Source organism: Centropristis striata, chromosome 16 (assembly GCF_030273125.1).
Source record: "Centropristis striata isolate RG_2023a ecotype Rhode Island chromosome 16, C.striata_1.0, whole genome shotgun sequence".
In the NCBI taxonomy this organism is placed as follows: Eukaryota; Metazoa; Chordata; class Actinopteri; order Perciformes; family Serranidae; genus Centropristis; species Centropristis striata.
In genome coordinates this window covers 11,044,396-11,060,621 of record NC_081532.1, presented here as the reverse complement: position 1 = coordinate 11,060,621, position 16,226 = coordinate 11,044,396, and the positions used below count along the sequence as shown (strand labels likewise).

General features: G+C 42.4%; 2 protein-coding genes across 2 annotated transcripts; one reads left to right on the top strand and one right to left on the bottom strand.

Moving 5' to 3' along the window:
• The first annotated feature begins 5,673 nt into the window (after positions 1–5,673).
• LOC131988416 (uncharacterized) lies at positions 5,674–7,986 on the top strand. Its single transcript, XM_059353524.1, has 2 exons — positions 5,674–5,809; positions 7,260–7,986. Exons 1-2 carry the CDS (start codon positions 5,674–5,676, stop codon positions 7,862–7,864), a joined length of 741 nt encoding a protein of 246 aa, XP_059209507.1. The 3' UTR covers positions 7,865–7,986.
• A 2,632-nt stretch (positions 7,987–10,618) lies between these two features.
• Positions 10,619–15,842, bottom strand: slc35g2a (solute carrier family 35 member G2a). The gene is made up of 2 exons (XM_059353654.1): positions 15,703–15,842; positions 10,619–12,206 (listed from the first exon to the last, which is right to left on the bottom strand). Exon 2 carries the CDS (start codon positions 12,178–12,180, stop codon positions 10,825–10,827), a length of 1,356 nt encoding a protein of 451 aa, XP_059209637.1. The 5' UTR covers positions 12,181–12,206; positions 15,703–15,842; the 3' UTR covers positions 10,619–10,824.
• Positions 15,843–16,226: the final 384 nt, after the last annotated feature.

The window sequence follows — 16,226 nt, the reverse complement described above, 5'->3', positions numbered from 1 at the left end:
TACGATTTTGTCCCAATACGTAAAGATGTACGTCTATGGACAGCTACAGTTTTCACTATCCTGGCTGCTGCCAGCTTTAAACTGTGCGTCTGTCCATGCAGTCATTATTCAGTCACATGTTGTGCATTGAGCTGATGTCAGTGTGAGGTTTGATTCATGTGAAGAAATAAATGGAAATAAATATGCAAACACTGATGTAATGTCAATAGAAATCAAGTGTGGATCTTTGTTCTCCAGTCGAAGTGTTTCTGTTATTGCCTTGTTAATGTGGGCTGCTCGCTGTTCGCTAATGTGTTTTCTCATATTATTTAAACACACGCACACACACACACACACACACACACACACACACAATCATTTCCAAGTTGAGGTCTTGCTCAGCCTTCAGAGGCCAAGTCTAGTTATATTTGAATAACATTTCTGGCAATGTAATGCTTGCAGTTGATCTTGGCTTGCTTCACTGATTGCAGTATTACCACAATCTCAACACATGCACACACACTGAAATACTACTCCAAAAACACAGACAAAAGAGTGTGTGTGTGTGTGTGTCTCATGTATATTGCTTCCACTTCTTCACCTCTTTCCTGTCTGAAGCTGTACAAACAGATTAGATCGATTAAGCGCAGGTTATGTGATATTGATCCGAGTACGGACAGGAGGCCCGTGGTTCAATAACACCATCAACACTTACATCACACCACTAAATCAGCTCTACATTTTAGAGGGGCCTCACAGGAGGCACAGCCAGTGCTTAAAGACAGATTAAATAGTGTTTCGTTCCTGCAACTTCCCTCTGACTCAGCCAAACCAGAATAGATTCTCCTCCATATGTCCCTAGCTGCTCATGAACGCGTTTCCGCCATACTGATACAGCAAGTCCCTGCTACGTTTCCAAATTATTTTTATCATTTCCGCTACGCATCCCGTCCGTCAGCAGACAGCATCTCTCTCTGGTATTCTAGTGATTTTGTGCTCATGTGTCATACAGGAAGGAAGGGAAAGCTGAAATCATGTTTTGGAAGTCTGGTTGTCATGAGTGAGTTATGAAAGCAGATAAAGGGAATTGGGATTTACAGTAATTATATTTGACGCAGTACTTTCCTCTACCTGAGGGACACAGACAAAGATAACATTTTCATGCATAGGTACAATATATTGTTTTTTATTAAACTTATATGTAACCAGGTATATCCCAGAAGGATAATGTGCAAAATATCTGGCCACCACTGCAGTTCATAGAATGCAGACACAACAATATAAAACCATCCAACAAATACAAACAGATAGTTCTTAAATCAGGAAAATGGAAGGCTAAAAATGGACACAATACTGTAATGAGTTATTTACCATAGAGTTTACACTACGCTGGTTTTGAATTCTGTTAGAAATATCAGGTTATTGAGATGAGATGAGATTGAGATTCAACTTTATTGTCATTGAACAGAGTAACAAGTACTAGGACAACCAAATGACCAATAATCAATGATACTTCCTTTTTCAAGTGGCTGAAGCAGAAAATATCTTGGGTGTTGCTGTGCATACATTAAGGACAGAAAGCAGACATATATTTCTTGTGGTTATGGTTATTTCCAGAGATATGATGGTAATTTGCCCAGAATTGCCTTAGAAATAATAAATACAATTGATTTACGGACAGAGATGGCCAACTAACTCTGGCATACAAAGCACGACAAAACATGTGAGAAAGGATTTAGTATGATTACAAATCTCATTGCACTAAAAAGTCCAGAGTCTAATGTGGCTATACTGTCCTCATGCATTCATATACAAAAAAAAATCATAATTAAGAAGTGGTAAAAATGCTGTGGATGTGATCATTCATCCAACTATCTTGATATTTGTAACAGGCAACTTCTACTGTCTATGAGTTTGACTTGAGTGAGAATCCCAAGTATACGAAACTGTACCATCTGCACAATAATGAGCAATGGTGGGAAAAGTATTCAGATCTCTTACTGAACTAAAAGTACTAATACAACACTGTGAAATTACTCCAGTACAAGTAACAGTCCTGCATTCAAAACTTACTTAAGTTAAAGTACAAAAGTATCAGCATCAAAATGTACTTAAAGTATCAAAAGTTAAAGTAATCATTATGCAAAATGATTTTATATAAGCAGTTTTGTTTAATTTGGTAAAGACAGGGCTCATTTAATTACCCAATATACTGTTATACAATTTAATTTTAAAAAGTCTAATCACATTAAATGTGTCATGTTTTTTATGTGAAATCTCAACCTGTAAAGTAACTAAAGCTGTCAGCTAAATGTAGTGGAGTAATAAGTACAATATTTGCCTAAAAATGTAGTGGAGTAGAATTAAAAAGTTACATAAAATAGAAATATTCAAGCAAAGAACAAGTACCTCAAAATTGTAGTTAAGTACAGTACTTAAGTAAATGTACTAAGTTACATTTCACCACTAATAATGAGTATTAATTCCATGTACGTCAATGCCAGTAGACTGTATGAAATAATGGACGTAGCCACCGTGACATCACCAATTGGTTTGTGGACCACTGTTTTGAAGCCCCGAGTTTGGCATTTTGGTTGAAGCTATCTTCTTTTTTTGTTCTTTTTATTGTTGTTGGGGTTATTTTGGAGTACCGAAGGTAGCATAGCAAACACTAAGTGACTAATGCAACCACTGGCTAGCTAGCTTGCTTAGAAAGGTGAATTTCTCAGTCACGTTTTGACGTTTAATGCAAATTTTGGCTTGCGAAACTCTACTGACCATTTTTTTCCCCCCATTATTCACAAAAATAAGTGGACTGTATTCTTACAATGGACCTGTGTTTTACAGTTCTCCGTGTTTCAATTATATCTCAATGGTTCCCTCCTCTCCCCTTCCTAATGATTGGGGATAAAAAAGGGGATACACCCAGTTCACATAAAACTGGCTGACTTTGCAGTGTGAGCGTTAGTATGTGGTTTATTCATCAGTAAAGTCCTGTTGCTGTTTTATATCGGCTGTTTTTAGCCATGAAGTTCTGCTGACAACACCCACTGTCCCAGTTTCTCTTGCACCTCTGGTTTCGTCAGATCAAACCAGACGACAGGATCTGTTCTCCTCTAATTCTCTCTGGTCTGAATATAATGTGTGTTAATACACAAGGAATACTCTCCTCAAATCCAACTTTCATCATCAGTCTCGTCGTCTTTTCCTTCTCCATCTTCCCCCCTCTCTTCTATGTTGTCGCAAATCCTTCATCAGTCATCACTTCTCCTCCTCCTCACAGCCAGCTGGGAGTGTTTTGTGTGACAGCTAAACAGTAGGTGTGGTGTCCAGATGGGGGTGGTAAATAGCGTCTGGTGGCTGCTGATAAATATGGCTCCTCTTTTACGATGACCTAAATAGAAAGATGACCTATAGAGAGAAAAAAAAAGGAGACGTACCTCAAATGGGAACACCGACTGTTTCTGACATGCATTTGCTGAATTGCTGAATTTTATATAACACCTGCAAGTTATATCATACAAATATATTGCTTCGTGATGGGGATCCTAGTTACTGCGTTTTATGGAAGTGGGCCAGGGAAATGCTCAAATTCATGCCCACAATAAGGTATTTTTGCCGCAATAAGGAAAGGAAAAATCATACAAATTTCCTCCCTGCCCTGTAGCTTTCCTCACCTGCTGTCCTCCCCTGAAATCTCTTCCTCTGCAGCTACTCTCTTTTCCTGACATAAATCTACCTGCTTCCATCCCAGTAAGTCCCTCTGCTACAATTACAACCTGGCAAGCAGAGAAAATCACGCAAAGTTACCAGCTGACATGCTGACATCTGCAAGGTGAGCCGAGTCTGGAGGTCTGCAGAGAGTAGAAAGGTCAAGGTTTTTCCTCTGACCTTGACATGTCCTACTTCTGCTGCTTAACCCCAGCACCTGTTGACCAGACCCCCCTGCCTATAGGAATAAGGTCATTTTGGCCTCACTAAGAGTGCATCAAATAAGTCCTAATTCTTCCTTACGGAATGTTTAATCGACAAAGTAACCAGGCAACAAAATACAATTACAGCCAGTGTTGCTTAGCAACTAAATTTAATTTCATGTGCTAAAAACAGACTCATTGCGAGCTTAAAATATAATCCAGACTCCACAATGTTGCAATTTGTTTTGGTTAAGGGATTTCATGTTGATTCACACAGCAGGGAGGGACTCTGACTCATCAGCAAAAAGGTTAAAAAAGGAGACAGACCAAATGAGAGTGTGGATTGAAATGTCCTGTGTAAACAATGTAAACTATAGCTGCTCACAACAATGGTATGCTTGTTGCAATGACAAAACTGGCCTATTTGGAGGAATCATTCAAGTTTGTTTGTGTAGCATGGAGGAGCTACAACTGCATTTCATTGGAAAATTGTATTATAACAATTAAGCAGCATTTTGACACATTTAAAACATCAAATAGTTGGTGAAATCTAAACAAAATATATAATTGTAAGTGCTTGAATAACCAAAGTAAGAGTTGTGTCCGTTCCTTTGCAGAACATTAAAAAAAAAACTGAAAAAAATGATTTGTTTTGTGATTTTTAATGATCAGGATCTCAAGATGCAGCTGAAGTGATGAGAGTGTCGGGTTTGTTGACCTCAGAATTGTTAGCTTCATCATACCGTGACCTTTAGCTCTCACTGGGGCACTTGACATGTAGAGGAGAGTCAAAGACTCTAATACCATAATTATGCCAAAAAACATTGGATTGCTCCCTCCAGGCTGGGAGAGAATCGAGCCACTGCTCCTTTGTACCAAAAGTGGAGAGGTAAGGTGGTTAGGACATATTCTGATTAGGATGTCTCCTGAGCGTTGGAGGTTTTCCAGACACCTCCAAACAGTAAGAGGCCCCCAGGTAGACCCAGGAGATGCTGAAGATGTACGTATATATCTCATATGAGCTGGGAACACCTCAGGCCCTCCAAGAAGAGATAAAAAATGTTGCTGGGGAGAGGGGAGTATGGAATACTGTGCTTAGCCAGCTTCCCCCGCGACCCGGCCCTGAATGCATGGATGAATTGATGGATGGAGGGATGTGTATTTCATTTGTCTAGTAGAGATTTTATGCCGAACAACCACATTTGACTATATAGACATAATCAGTTATACAGCAATATTCAAGTTTTTACCTTCAGCATTAGCCACCATAAGCTAGAAGTCATATCTGACGAGTAATGATATACAGTAGCAGGGAATGGCTATTTCTACTTAAATATCACATAGTTCTGCTTCAATGACAGTTCTTGCAGCTAAACTGGTTTTTTTTGCCTGGTGGGTCATCCTTTCTCCCTGTTTCACTCTTTTTCTGTTTCTCAGTTTCCTCTGCTCTCCTCCCTCCATCAATTTCTTTTCACCCCCAGCTTCCCCTGTGTCCCTGTAACTCTCCCTCTTTTCCCTCATTATGCCCCCATTTCCCACTCAGTTTGACTTTTGACATATTACCTCCACTGAAGCATTACTCACCCAAGCCTCCACAGCACCCCCACCACTGTCCCACCCTCCTTAACTTCCCTCCTTCTTCCCTTTTGCTGAGTTTATAAGTCAGCACCCGCAACAGTTGGCTCAGTGTGAAGATCTTTACATAGCAGCTGGAAACCTGGGTGACAAACTGATACATTTGTGATCATCTTTAAAAGCAACATATTCAGAGCTTCAGATCATGCAAGTGATCGGGATCCTGCGTGTGCTGTGTGTCCTTGGCTTCGTGGGTGCATCATCGTGTGTCAATGAGATTGAGTATGAAGGAAACTACGCAGACAACTATGGCAATGAGATCTCACAGGACCAACAGGAGGGTGAGTTTTGTTTATTTGTCCCTTTTGTGTCTTTTCTTCTCTGTTTGTTTGAACAGATGGTTCATTTTGAAGAATTTGTCCTCAGCTGTCATGCCAGATTTTAATAAGCCATTAAAATAAATCCTTTGAATAAATATTCATCAACACACTTTGATTTGTTAGTTTTTGGAGGCAAATAATGGTGTCTCGCAAGGGGCTATTCTCGGTCCACCTTTATTGCATATATACTTAAAAAAACACATCTGCCAGTCTACATCATAATGTGCATTTTTATACAGATGATACCATCTTAAGCCACCGTAAAAAAAACTCTAATGGAAAAATTATTTCTGCTCTCACTCTGATCACATCGATAGAGTAAATATTATGTCAGGTCAGGGAACATTTTAGATCTAGCTGTAACATGCATAACAAACTTAATAAACATGCGTAATAAAGCGCGCATGAAGCTAAGGAAAACATATTTTAAATACTGGAATGTGGAATAGAATGTGTAACAAAAAAGCCAAGAGATTAAAATCCTTTGAACATTAAAATATATTACTGAAGCATATTGAACACTGCATGTAATTAATTTCTTTAACATGAAACCATGTATATGTAAACACATTTGAATGTTTAATTTTGTTTATACTGTATGGTTAGTTGGTCAAAATTAATAATTAATTTAGACAAAATCAAAACTATGGGAAACAAGGGAGTAACAATTGGGCATTTAAGAGGGGTTAAACTACAAAATGTAAGTTGTGTTCTTTAGTGTTTTTTTAAGCTAATGTGAGCTGACATAAAAGCTGGTTCTCCTTTAGAATAACTAAAACTATAACTGTTCCATGTTTGGGAAACACATGTTTTAATTGACATTTTATTATTTGTTATCATGCAGACCTGGAATAATCTTCCAAACTATATTACACAAGCCACTGACCCGTTTTAAATCACAGCTAAGCACTTTTGTATTTTATACTGCCTAATCTACCCTATAATCGCTTGAAAGTTATCTTCTGGGGATAACTATTTAAATAATCTTAATTCTAACAGGATGGTGAGGTTTTCTTCTTATCTTTTGTACTCTTAATTGTGTTTTTATTAAGCAATAAAACACTTTGAATTGCCCCAGCGTGTGAAATGTGCCGTAGAATTGAAGTTGCCTTGCCTTGTACTTTTGTAACTGTGAATTTAATTTCACTTTATATACAGGAAATACGTGCTGTTAATATAATTTTCCAAACTTTTTAAAATGATTCCTTTGACTGTATCCTTAGGTACTCCAGGTCCCTCTAGATCCCCATAGTCTTGTTTCGAGTTTTAAGAAAGTTTTGTTGTAATATAGGGCAGTATAGAGTGTTTGCAATGTTAATATTTTGCTTATATTTGGTTTATGTTTATGTAAATAACTTTTCAACTGGTAATGAATGTGTAACTGATGCATCGCTGTGATTGTTATCTACAGAGGGAACAAACACACCATGTCCGCCTGCAGATTTCTCCCGCTGGGACAAGCTTTTCATCGCTCTGGAAGACTCCCACATGAGGCAGAACATGCTACTGGAGTCTCTGGAGCAATGTTGCGGAGGAATGGTATCTCTGAGGACCCAGGTGGACAAGCTGGCGAAGGGGACGTGCCAGCAGTGTCTACCTAGCCTCGAGTCATCGTGCAGGGTGCAAGCAGAGCAGGCGAGTGTCAGGGTGCACCGAGGCTTGCTGGAGCTCCGAGAGGAGACAGCGGAGAAGGAGAGGAGGTTAAACGCAACCCTGCAGCAGCTCCTGCACAGCAGCCACGAGGGGAATGCCCGTCTGAAGCGTCTGGAGGAAGGCAGAGGCAGGACGGGGCACCAGCCAACACCGAGACCTGGAGGTTTAGGGTCCACATTAGGCCTGGGGATGAAGCCGTTCACATCTGGCCTGAAGGAGCAGGAGGTGACCTCACCGCTGGATGTGGCCACAATTGAAAAGGCCCTGGTTGCCATAGCAACAGAGCTGCAGATGGTTCACCTGCAGCTGAGCAGAGTGATAGAGCAGACAGGGACACTGAGGAAGGACAGAGGAGACACATAAATTGCCCAGAGGGGAAATAATAAGATTGACTGGGGACACTACAGTAATAATGATTTTGCACTTACTCGGTTTTCAATGTTGTTTTTCACTGGGCTTTTTGAAAAAATATGTGGCCATGTGAGCTTGTTTTTGTCTGTTGACAATGAATTTAAATGTACCATAAATGCTGTGGGTTTACTATAATGAATAAAAACAAATTAACCAACCTAATCAGCCTTGTGGAAAGGTTTCCTCCCTCCTCCCACACACTAATCAACTCATTTTTCACGCACATACCCACACTGTCATTTGTCAGTGCGTGTGTGTTTTATTCTTTCCTACACGTGTCAGAATTTACACCACTGTCTCAATGTTTGTGTAGATGTGGTGGTGACTGCAGAAACCGCAAGAAAGTGTGTCAGAGGTTTTGGACTGTGTTCAGCTCTGGGCAGGTCTCTCCCTCTCATTAGCAGCTTTAAGGGTGTCTGAATGCAAAGAGGGCACAACTTACCATGCTCGGGGTGTTTATGATTTATGAAACCATGCCACAGTTATTACTCTGCCGCCATCCCTCCTGCAGCCGCACACACGCACACGCACACGCACACGCACACGCACACACACACACACACACACACACACACACACATTCTTTATTAGAAACCACTCAGTGGCTGGTGTTGACTGGAGGTACTTTCTGTGTAGTTTGCAGTTTCTGGATAATGGTCTTTGGTCCCAGATCACCTTTTCATTCATTTTTAAAGCATTTATAAGTTTGTTTTGTGGAGTTCTAATCGAGTCAGGAGGAAATTGGGCAATTGCGAAAGCAGAAAGAGAGAAAGATGAAAACTGAGGAGGAAGGCATGGCAAAATCATTGATAGAAGAGAACATTTAGATCCTTAACTACAAAGTATTATCAGCAAATGTACCTGCGCTATCAAAAACAAAATAACAAGGCCGCCGTCAGTGATATATTACACTTTTTTCTCTTACCTGAAGTGATATTTATCAATCTAGATTATTTTGTTTGAATAGCCAAGTGTAGAGATTTCTGCCCATTCTCCAATATACATCCTCTCCTCTTTATGGCACTCAGCTTGTGGTGCTCAAATTGCCAAAGTAAATACATTTTATAAAAACTTCACAGTAATGTCTCTTTGCAGAAATCACAACCTGGTTACGCAAGATAATCCACAGACTTTTTGTGGGCAGTTTCATGTAGGAACTTTTTTCTTTCTTTCTACCAGTTTCCACAACCCTGATTCCAAAAAGGTTGGGACACTGTGTAGAACATAAATAAAAACAGAATGCATGAGATTCAGAATTCAGAGTGTATATTTACAAAAAAAATCAGTTTGAAGATTTTCAACAACGTACCAGCTTTTTTAATTGGGGTACTACATAAAACTGCTCACAACAAAGTCTATGGATTGTCTTGAGTAACCGGGTCATTATTTCTGGAATGAGACATTGATGTTCCGTTATTCATATATGTATCTTGTTACTTTAAACAGCACAGTGCCCTCTGGTAATATTGAACTACATGTAGGTAATTTTCATTTTGGTATAATTGGTCCCTTTAATCAGTAACAAAATGTCATATTTAATAAACTGGTAACATATCTTGTATGTCAAACCTTAAGCTGCAACAGGCTGCCAAATAAATTTAGTGCAGTAAAAAAAATTTTTTTAAGAGTAAAACACCTTCCACTTTATTGTAGTGGAGTAGAAGTGTGGAGCAGCATAAAAAATTGAAGTGCAAGTACCTTTAGGTCGTGCTTGACTCAATGTATGTTTTTATGTTCCGTTAGTGGGAAAAATCTAACAACAAAGAACATTTTAACCATACTTACTGTTTTTAATTAGGCCAGCTCACTGACATCACACGAGTACTTTCACTAATGAAACTCATACAACCATGGCATGAATGTAGACTTGTGCCCTTGCCCGTGTACATGTGACTTATAAATCTGCAGCTGGGTGGAAAATCGCCGGCAAGATCTAAAGATTTCTGACCTATTTCTAAAATGTCACAACTAACAAGCTGCAGAGGAACAACACAGTGCAGTAACAAGGATAATAGTTTTATCTCATATCCAGACTCTGAACACTCAGTTCTGCTAAAAGTGGGAACATTGCTTTTTTTAAAAGTCTCCACCTGTGCAGTTTATATGTGGATTTTAGTGAATGGAAGCTTCGTCATTTATTCTTATATACAACCATTTTTAACACAAAGAAAAAGAGATAAAAGGAAAAATGGAGAGCAGCAGGCTAATGATGAGGAAAATAACAGAGGAGGCCCAGAAAAAAAGAGTGCCGGTGCTTATGTGTCTGACAGGTAGTTATTAGTTATAATGACTGTTCTCCACACATAGAACAGTGTTTCTATCAGCCAGCTGGCCAGGCACAGCACAATACCCGGGCACCGTCAGCCTCGCCTTCTGCCCTGGCTTCCTTCTCTTTCATCTCGGTTTCGTCATCTGCCATCACTCTCTTTTCTCTCCTGCTCCTTATCTGTATGCCAATCCCATCATCTTCCCTCTCTCGACCCCCATTTATCTCCCTCTCATTGTGCGTCTCTCGCTCCTCTCCCCTGTGCTTGCTCTCTCTCGCCAGCAACCAAATAGATGGCATCAATCCTTGGCCGACCCTCAGCTGGCTGGTTAAAGTGACGGACATTACGCTCTTGTGAAATCTCGCCAATATACTCAAACGCACTCGAACACACGCTTAAGGATGGCGAGGTGCTGATTACAAGTGGCTTCAGGAAGGCATTGTGTTTGTCAGAGAGATTTTAATGTCACATCACATAGTCACTATAACAGACAACACAATATTGGCACTTTCTCAAAAGCAAAGAGGACAATACAAAATAGATAAAGCTCCAATAAACATTTAGCAGTCTCTTATGTACACTGGAACCAAACTCACGAAGGAGGAAGTGAAGGGAGGGCAAGGAGGAGGTGTAAAGAAGAGATGTCTATTTGATGGGTGAGTCCAGAATCTCCTCGTACTCTTCCCTTTGGCGCCGCCCTCCCCCACGAGCAGGTAGCAGCTTCAGCGCCACCAGCCAACCGACGCTCAGTATGACCATCACGTTCCCGACCACCTCCGACGCAGCGGGAGCCAACGGCAGCACGGCCAGATGCAGCAGCATGGCGACAGGTATCTCCAGGCCCTGAGAGGCGGAGACCAGTGCCGGGTGGAGTCGGGTGAGGGCGTGCATCATCCCCAAAAAGGCCGCTACCGAGCAGGCCACCAGGCCCAGGACCAGGCCCCAGGCTGGGGCACTCATTGGCCAGGACCAGCCCTCCTGGAGCAGAGCCAAGGAGGCTGGGGCGAGCAGGCAGCCCGTCCAGCTGACTGTGAACAACGCAGTGCCCACTCCCACCCTCTCCTTCAGGGAACGATACCCAACCAGCGCCAGAGCCATCCACAGCCCCGCAAGAGCCGAGAGAGACCAGCCGAACGCACCCCTCCAGAACACAACCGGGTCAGTCGGGGCGTCTGTATTACTCTCGTCCACTGTGGGGAGCAAAACAAGCCCCAAGCCGCACAGCCCCGCAGCTATGGTGATCCCATCAGCCAATCCAAGCCTCTCCTCCAGGAGCAGGAAGGCCAGGATTGCTGACAGTGCTGTGGTTGCAAGGCGCCAGGTCGTGGTGGCGTCCCCAGGAGAGACAAAGGTTAAGGAGGCGTAGGCGCAGCAGAGGGACAGAGAGTAGGCGATGCCGTAACAGAGCAAACGTAGACGGTAGCCCTCCGGTCCGAAAGGGTTCTCCCCCTTGTGCAGTGGTACGGCCACAGAGAGGAGCTGGACGATGGACCGAACCAAGAGCAGAAACAGGGGGCCCAGGCTGAAGCGTTCAGAGGCCAGGCGGGTCAGAACAATCAGACAGCCGTGTGCCAGCGCCGCACCGAGCAGCCCCACCCAGGTGAGCCGAGACGCAGACACAGACGCCTCCCCAAAACTGGCCAGCTGTTCCCCTACCCCTTTCCCAGACCCCTTTGCTGCTCTGGCTGCCCCCTCGCCGCCGTCTCCCCCCGACGCAGCCTGAGGTCTGCTAGTCGTGTCCTTGTCTTTGGAGCCAAACAGAGTCAGAGGCCACTTCCTGCCCTCCGTCAACTGTTTCTTGTCTGACGTCTCCTCCAGAAAGGAGCCAAAGTCCTCAAAAGACGGAGCATCGTCGTAGCCCTCGTCCCCTGGCTGGGGGAAGTGTGTGTGTACTCCAGGTTGAGGGGAGTAAGGGGTGTGCGTGGCGTATTTGGCTGTGACGGTGTGAGGATGGATCTTTACTCTCTTCTTAGAGCCGCTCAGGAGGTGAGTGGACTCCATTTTAAAGCTTCAATGACGACAGACACCTGCGAGGGAAGAGAAAGGACACTTTTAGAGCCACGTACAAGATGCATTTTATATCCTTTCTTTGCTGTTGCCCTCATGCCGCCTCTCACTGGGATAGCGCTTGATATCTCATATATCTTTAATATCCGAGATAAGAATAGCAGTGACTCACATTTTCCCATGTGCCCTGCGTGTTTGGAAGGGAATGAACGTAAGCTCTGCCCGTCTGAGCAGTCACCAGTTTAATTGTTTTTTCTGTTTGATGAGAGTTCACATTGAGTTCATATTAGCATAATTATACAGAACCATAATGGCAGATTAGCAACTCTATTATCGCGCCTTTTAGTCTTCTTGGATAACATGACCTTCAAGGGGTGTTGGAGATTGTTGGCAATGACAGTTATGTAAGTGCCTCCTGCCTCATTTGTCTTTTATCTCTCTGTCTCTGACAATCTTTTTCTCTCTCTCTCACTGTCTCTCTGTCTCTCTCTCTCTCACTCTCTCTCTCTCTCTCTCTCTCTCTGTCTCCTCCCTCACGCTACACATTCAAGCTTGGAATAAACGAACCAAAGAAGTATTATTCACATTCTCAGTCAGTCAAAATATTACATATGTCACCGTTTGCATAAAAACAACTGTATATGGATCCCTTGTGCCTCCCCAGGTCTCATCTAATACCTCTTTCTCCCTCACTCATATCTCCATCTCATTAATTTTTCCCTTCAAGGTCCTGCTCCCTGCATGACTAACTTATATCCGATGTAGTAATGACTCTCTGCAGCAGAGCAATATGGCCATGCAGGTGCTCTACGGCACACACCCACTGCTGCATTTCAGGTTGTAAAACATTCAGCAGTCCACTGGTTTCTCAGGGAACGGGGGAAGACATGTGGAGCGCAGAGCTCAGTTATTTCCCAGGATTTAGAGTGTTACTCTCTTCAGTGACTTCACTCAACTTATTGATATACATTCACTTTTAATCTATCAGAACTACTTGGTTGGTATAAGAAAAATAGAATTTTGGGGGATTAAATTAAGCATGTGATATAATTACCTTAGCAGATGTAATAACACAACTGAAGTTGAGTTAAAATAACTCAACACCGAATTTTGGTTTACATGGGACTTAGACAACAGTTTCCTGAGTCAAAGTCCTGGGTTTGTTGACTTTGTCGCTCTTTATACCACAACGCCTGACTACCGCATTTGATCCAGTCATAATTTCCAAGGCAATTTGAGGTTGTTGCCTAATGCCAAATGGAAAGGCAGACATGAATATATTTGTGCCAAATACCACAACAATTAAAGCATCTTTGAGTGTTTAGAAAAGCGCTATATAAATTATTATTATTATTATTATTATTATTATTATCCAATAGTTGTTGAGACACAGTCAAAACCCAGAAATATCAACTGATTAGTGGCAATATAGAGGAAAATTCAGGGTATCATCAAAGTTAAAGATTGTTAAGATATTTTTGACTGACCGACCATCACTGCCACTCCTATAAAGCCAAGCTGCTGGCTATAAACCACCAGGAAGGAGCCAAATACTTAAAAGAATACAGGACAAATACAAACAGTTTGGTCACGTTTTCTATGCCATATGGATATGCATCATTATAGAGATTTTTTTTCTGGAAAATCAACTAGTTAATTGATAAAATAACTAGACAACAAGGTCTCTTATGGCTCTATTCTAGAAAATTAAACATCTGACAAACTAAGGTACTTCATCAAATTGATGCAAAAATCATAGATATAAAACAATGTTGCCTCGGAGCAATTCTGCACATCGACTGCCCACAATAACTTTCTGTGACGGTTCAAAGAAAGAGATCTCTAAATAGCAACCAACTCTAACAATTAACTCGAACAAAGGTGCATCACGTCTGATTCCAAAAATATCGTTCTGTTTTTCATTGTACTTTCCTGATCAGTTTAAAGAATCTCAATGAATGATCTGACTGCAGCAAGCAGAAGTAAAACACAGAGAGTTTTTGGCAGCTTGCTGCTTTTTTTCATATCGTTGGTGGTGCAGTCCTTTTGATTTGGTAGAGCAGGGGGAGGCTGTGAATTTGTGGCTGCCAGCGTGGCCTTTACTCTCTCCCTGGAGATGTAGAGTATTCCCACGAATCAGCCTGAATTGCTCTGTTACAAATTACACCATCGAAAAGGGTCATGCTGTGAGCGCCGCTAAGGAGCTCATGAAGTGTTCGATTTATAAATACTTTTCTGTGAAAATAATAGGTTTTGAGGAAATTGTGCCTAATTAGTAATTTATTTCCTTCTCAAAGCAGTGCAGCTTGAAGATTTCATTCTTTGCACTAAAATGAAGCATGAATGTGGGTTGAATGAAAAATGTGTCATGATTTTACAACTTCACAGCTCGCTGAATGGAGGAAAAAAAATAACCGCAGGCATAAGTTCTCACCGATGACATGTGAGAAGTCATTTACTACCACTAAAGGGTAGATGAAACCTGATCTGCTGCTCTATGAGAGCACAAAGACCATTTAGAGATCAGGATGTTCCGGTACGACTCTTCTCTTCTATTTAGTGATCTGAATGATGCAGCCTCCCTCTGCAATGCTGCTGCTGCTCTCAAAAGCTTGTTTCACACCTTACACAACCCTAAAGTGAGCCGCTACTCGCCAACATGTGGGGTAAAGCCACCTAGTGTGTTTACAAGCATATTTTACTGTATTTTATTTTAAAAGCAATGCCATCTTTAATTTGGTCTGTCAATAGACCAATTACTTCATGAATGGTGCTCTTATACTGTAAATAATTCAACAGACTAAAAGCTTTTTGCAGCTGTCATATTCTATTACTTCAAGTATGACTGATTAGAGCTACTGCTTAATGTATCATTATGGAGGTAAATATATACGTGTGTGTGTGTGTGTGTGTGTGTTTTGCTGAAGGGTTATAGCACAACTTTATGTAAATCCATGTGTGTTTAAATGTGTCTGTGTGTGAAGGGAGATGTTATTTTTCAAGGTTATCAAGGTTTCTTGGTGATGCGCCCCTGTGACGCCACACACACACACACGCACACGCACACACACGGAGGAGAAGGGGTTGTGCTGTCTCGTGAAGACCAAATAACATAGTCGTGTTACATCATAAAGCATAATTTCCCTGCTGGTCCAGACTCTGTGAGGCGCCCCATACCTGCAGGAACGCTGGTTCGATTCCCGCCCATGGCTCAGCGCGAGCCTTTCAAACGTCCACCCAATAGCATGTGTGTATGTTTGATGATGTAGCCTATAATGACAGCCCGACCCGTGACCCAAGATGAGTTATTGAATGGAGCGAAGCACGCGCGCTCACACTCTCACACAAGCGCCCGCAGAGTGGCACGCGGCAGCTCAATCAATGAGCCCCGGCTGAGTCCTCAGACGGTTTCATAATTAGTGACCTGCTGTAATTGCGTGTTATTGCATAATGTGGTCCAATCAATAAACCAGCGGGTGGGTGAGGTGTTTAAACGCCTCCTCCGCCTCAACTCACCTGCTCTCCCGCAAACCAGCGGATCCCACCGTGTTGAACTTCACTCTCGGTCAGCCTCAGTCATTTACCGAGCATCTCCAAAGCTCCATCACCTCTTCTTGGCCATTTGTTCTTCTCCTCTTTTTTTGCTGCTACCCTCTGCTCCTCCTGTTCTCCTGCGGCAGTCAATAGTCTCCTCAAGGGCACCGCGACGCGCCTCCGCCCGGCCACACTCCTGCGGTCACCTCACTTCACTCTGCGGGAGGAAAATGTGGGTTTTATGGCGTCCTGCTGCCCGTCCATCACACTCTGAGCACTGATACAGATGCTCCTCCTCAGCCTGCCCAGAGAGAGAGAGAGAAAGAGAGAGAGAGGAGGGGGGTAATAACGTATGAGCATGCGTGACATCCACTGAACACTAGCACTATATCCCCCCTGATCATGTTATCTGTCACCCCAGTGTGTGTGTGTGTGTGTGTGTGTGTGTGTGTGTGAAAGAGAGAGAGAGAAAGAGAGAGAGAGAGAGAGAGCAAGAGACAGAAAGA

What these genes read in the sequence shown, in the direction of transcription:
- LOC131988416 (XM_059353524.1), top strand. Translation starts at nt 5,674, where the DNA reads ATGCAAGTGATCGGGATCCTGCGTGTGCTGTGTGTCCTTGGCTTCGTG. An exon ending in CTCACAGGACCAACAGGAGG is followed by an intron (nt 5,810 to 7,259) that starts GTGAGTTTTGTT and finishes TGTTATCTACAG; the next exon opens with AGGGAACAAACACACCATGT.
- slc35g2a (XM_059353654.1), bottom strand. Translation starts at nt 12,180, where the DNA reads ATGGAGTCCACTCACCTCCTGAGCGGCTCTAAGAAGAGAGTAAAGATC.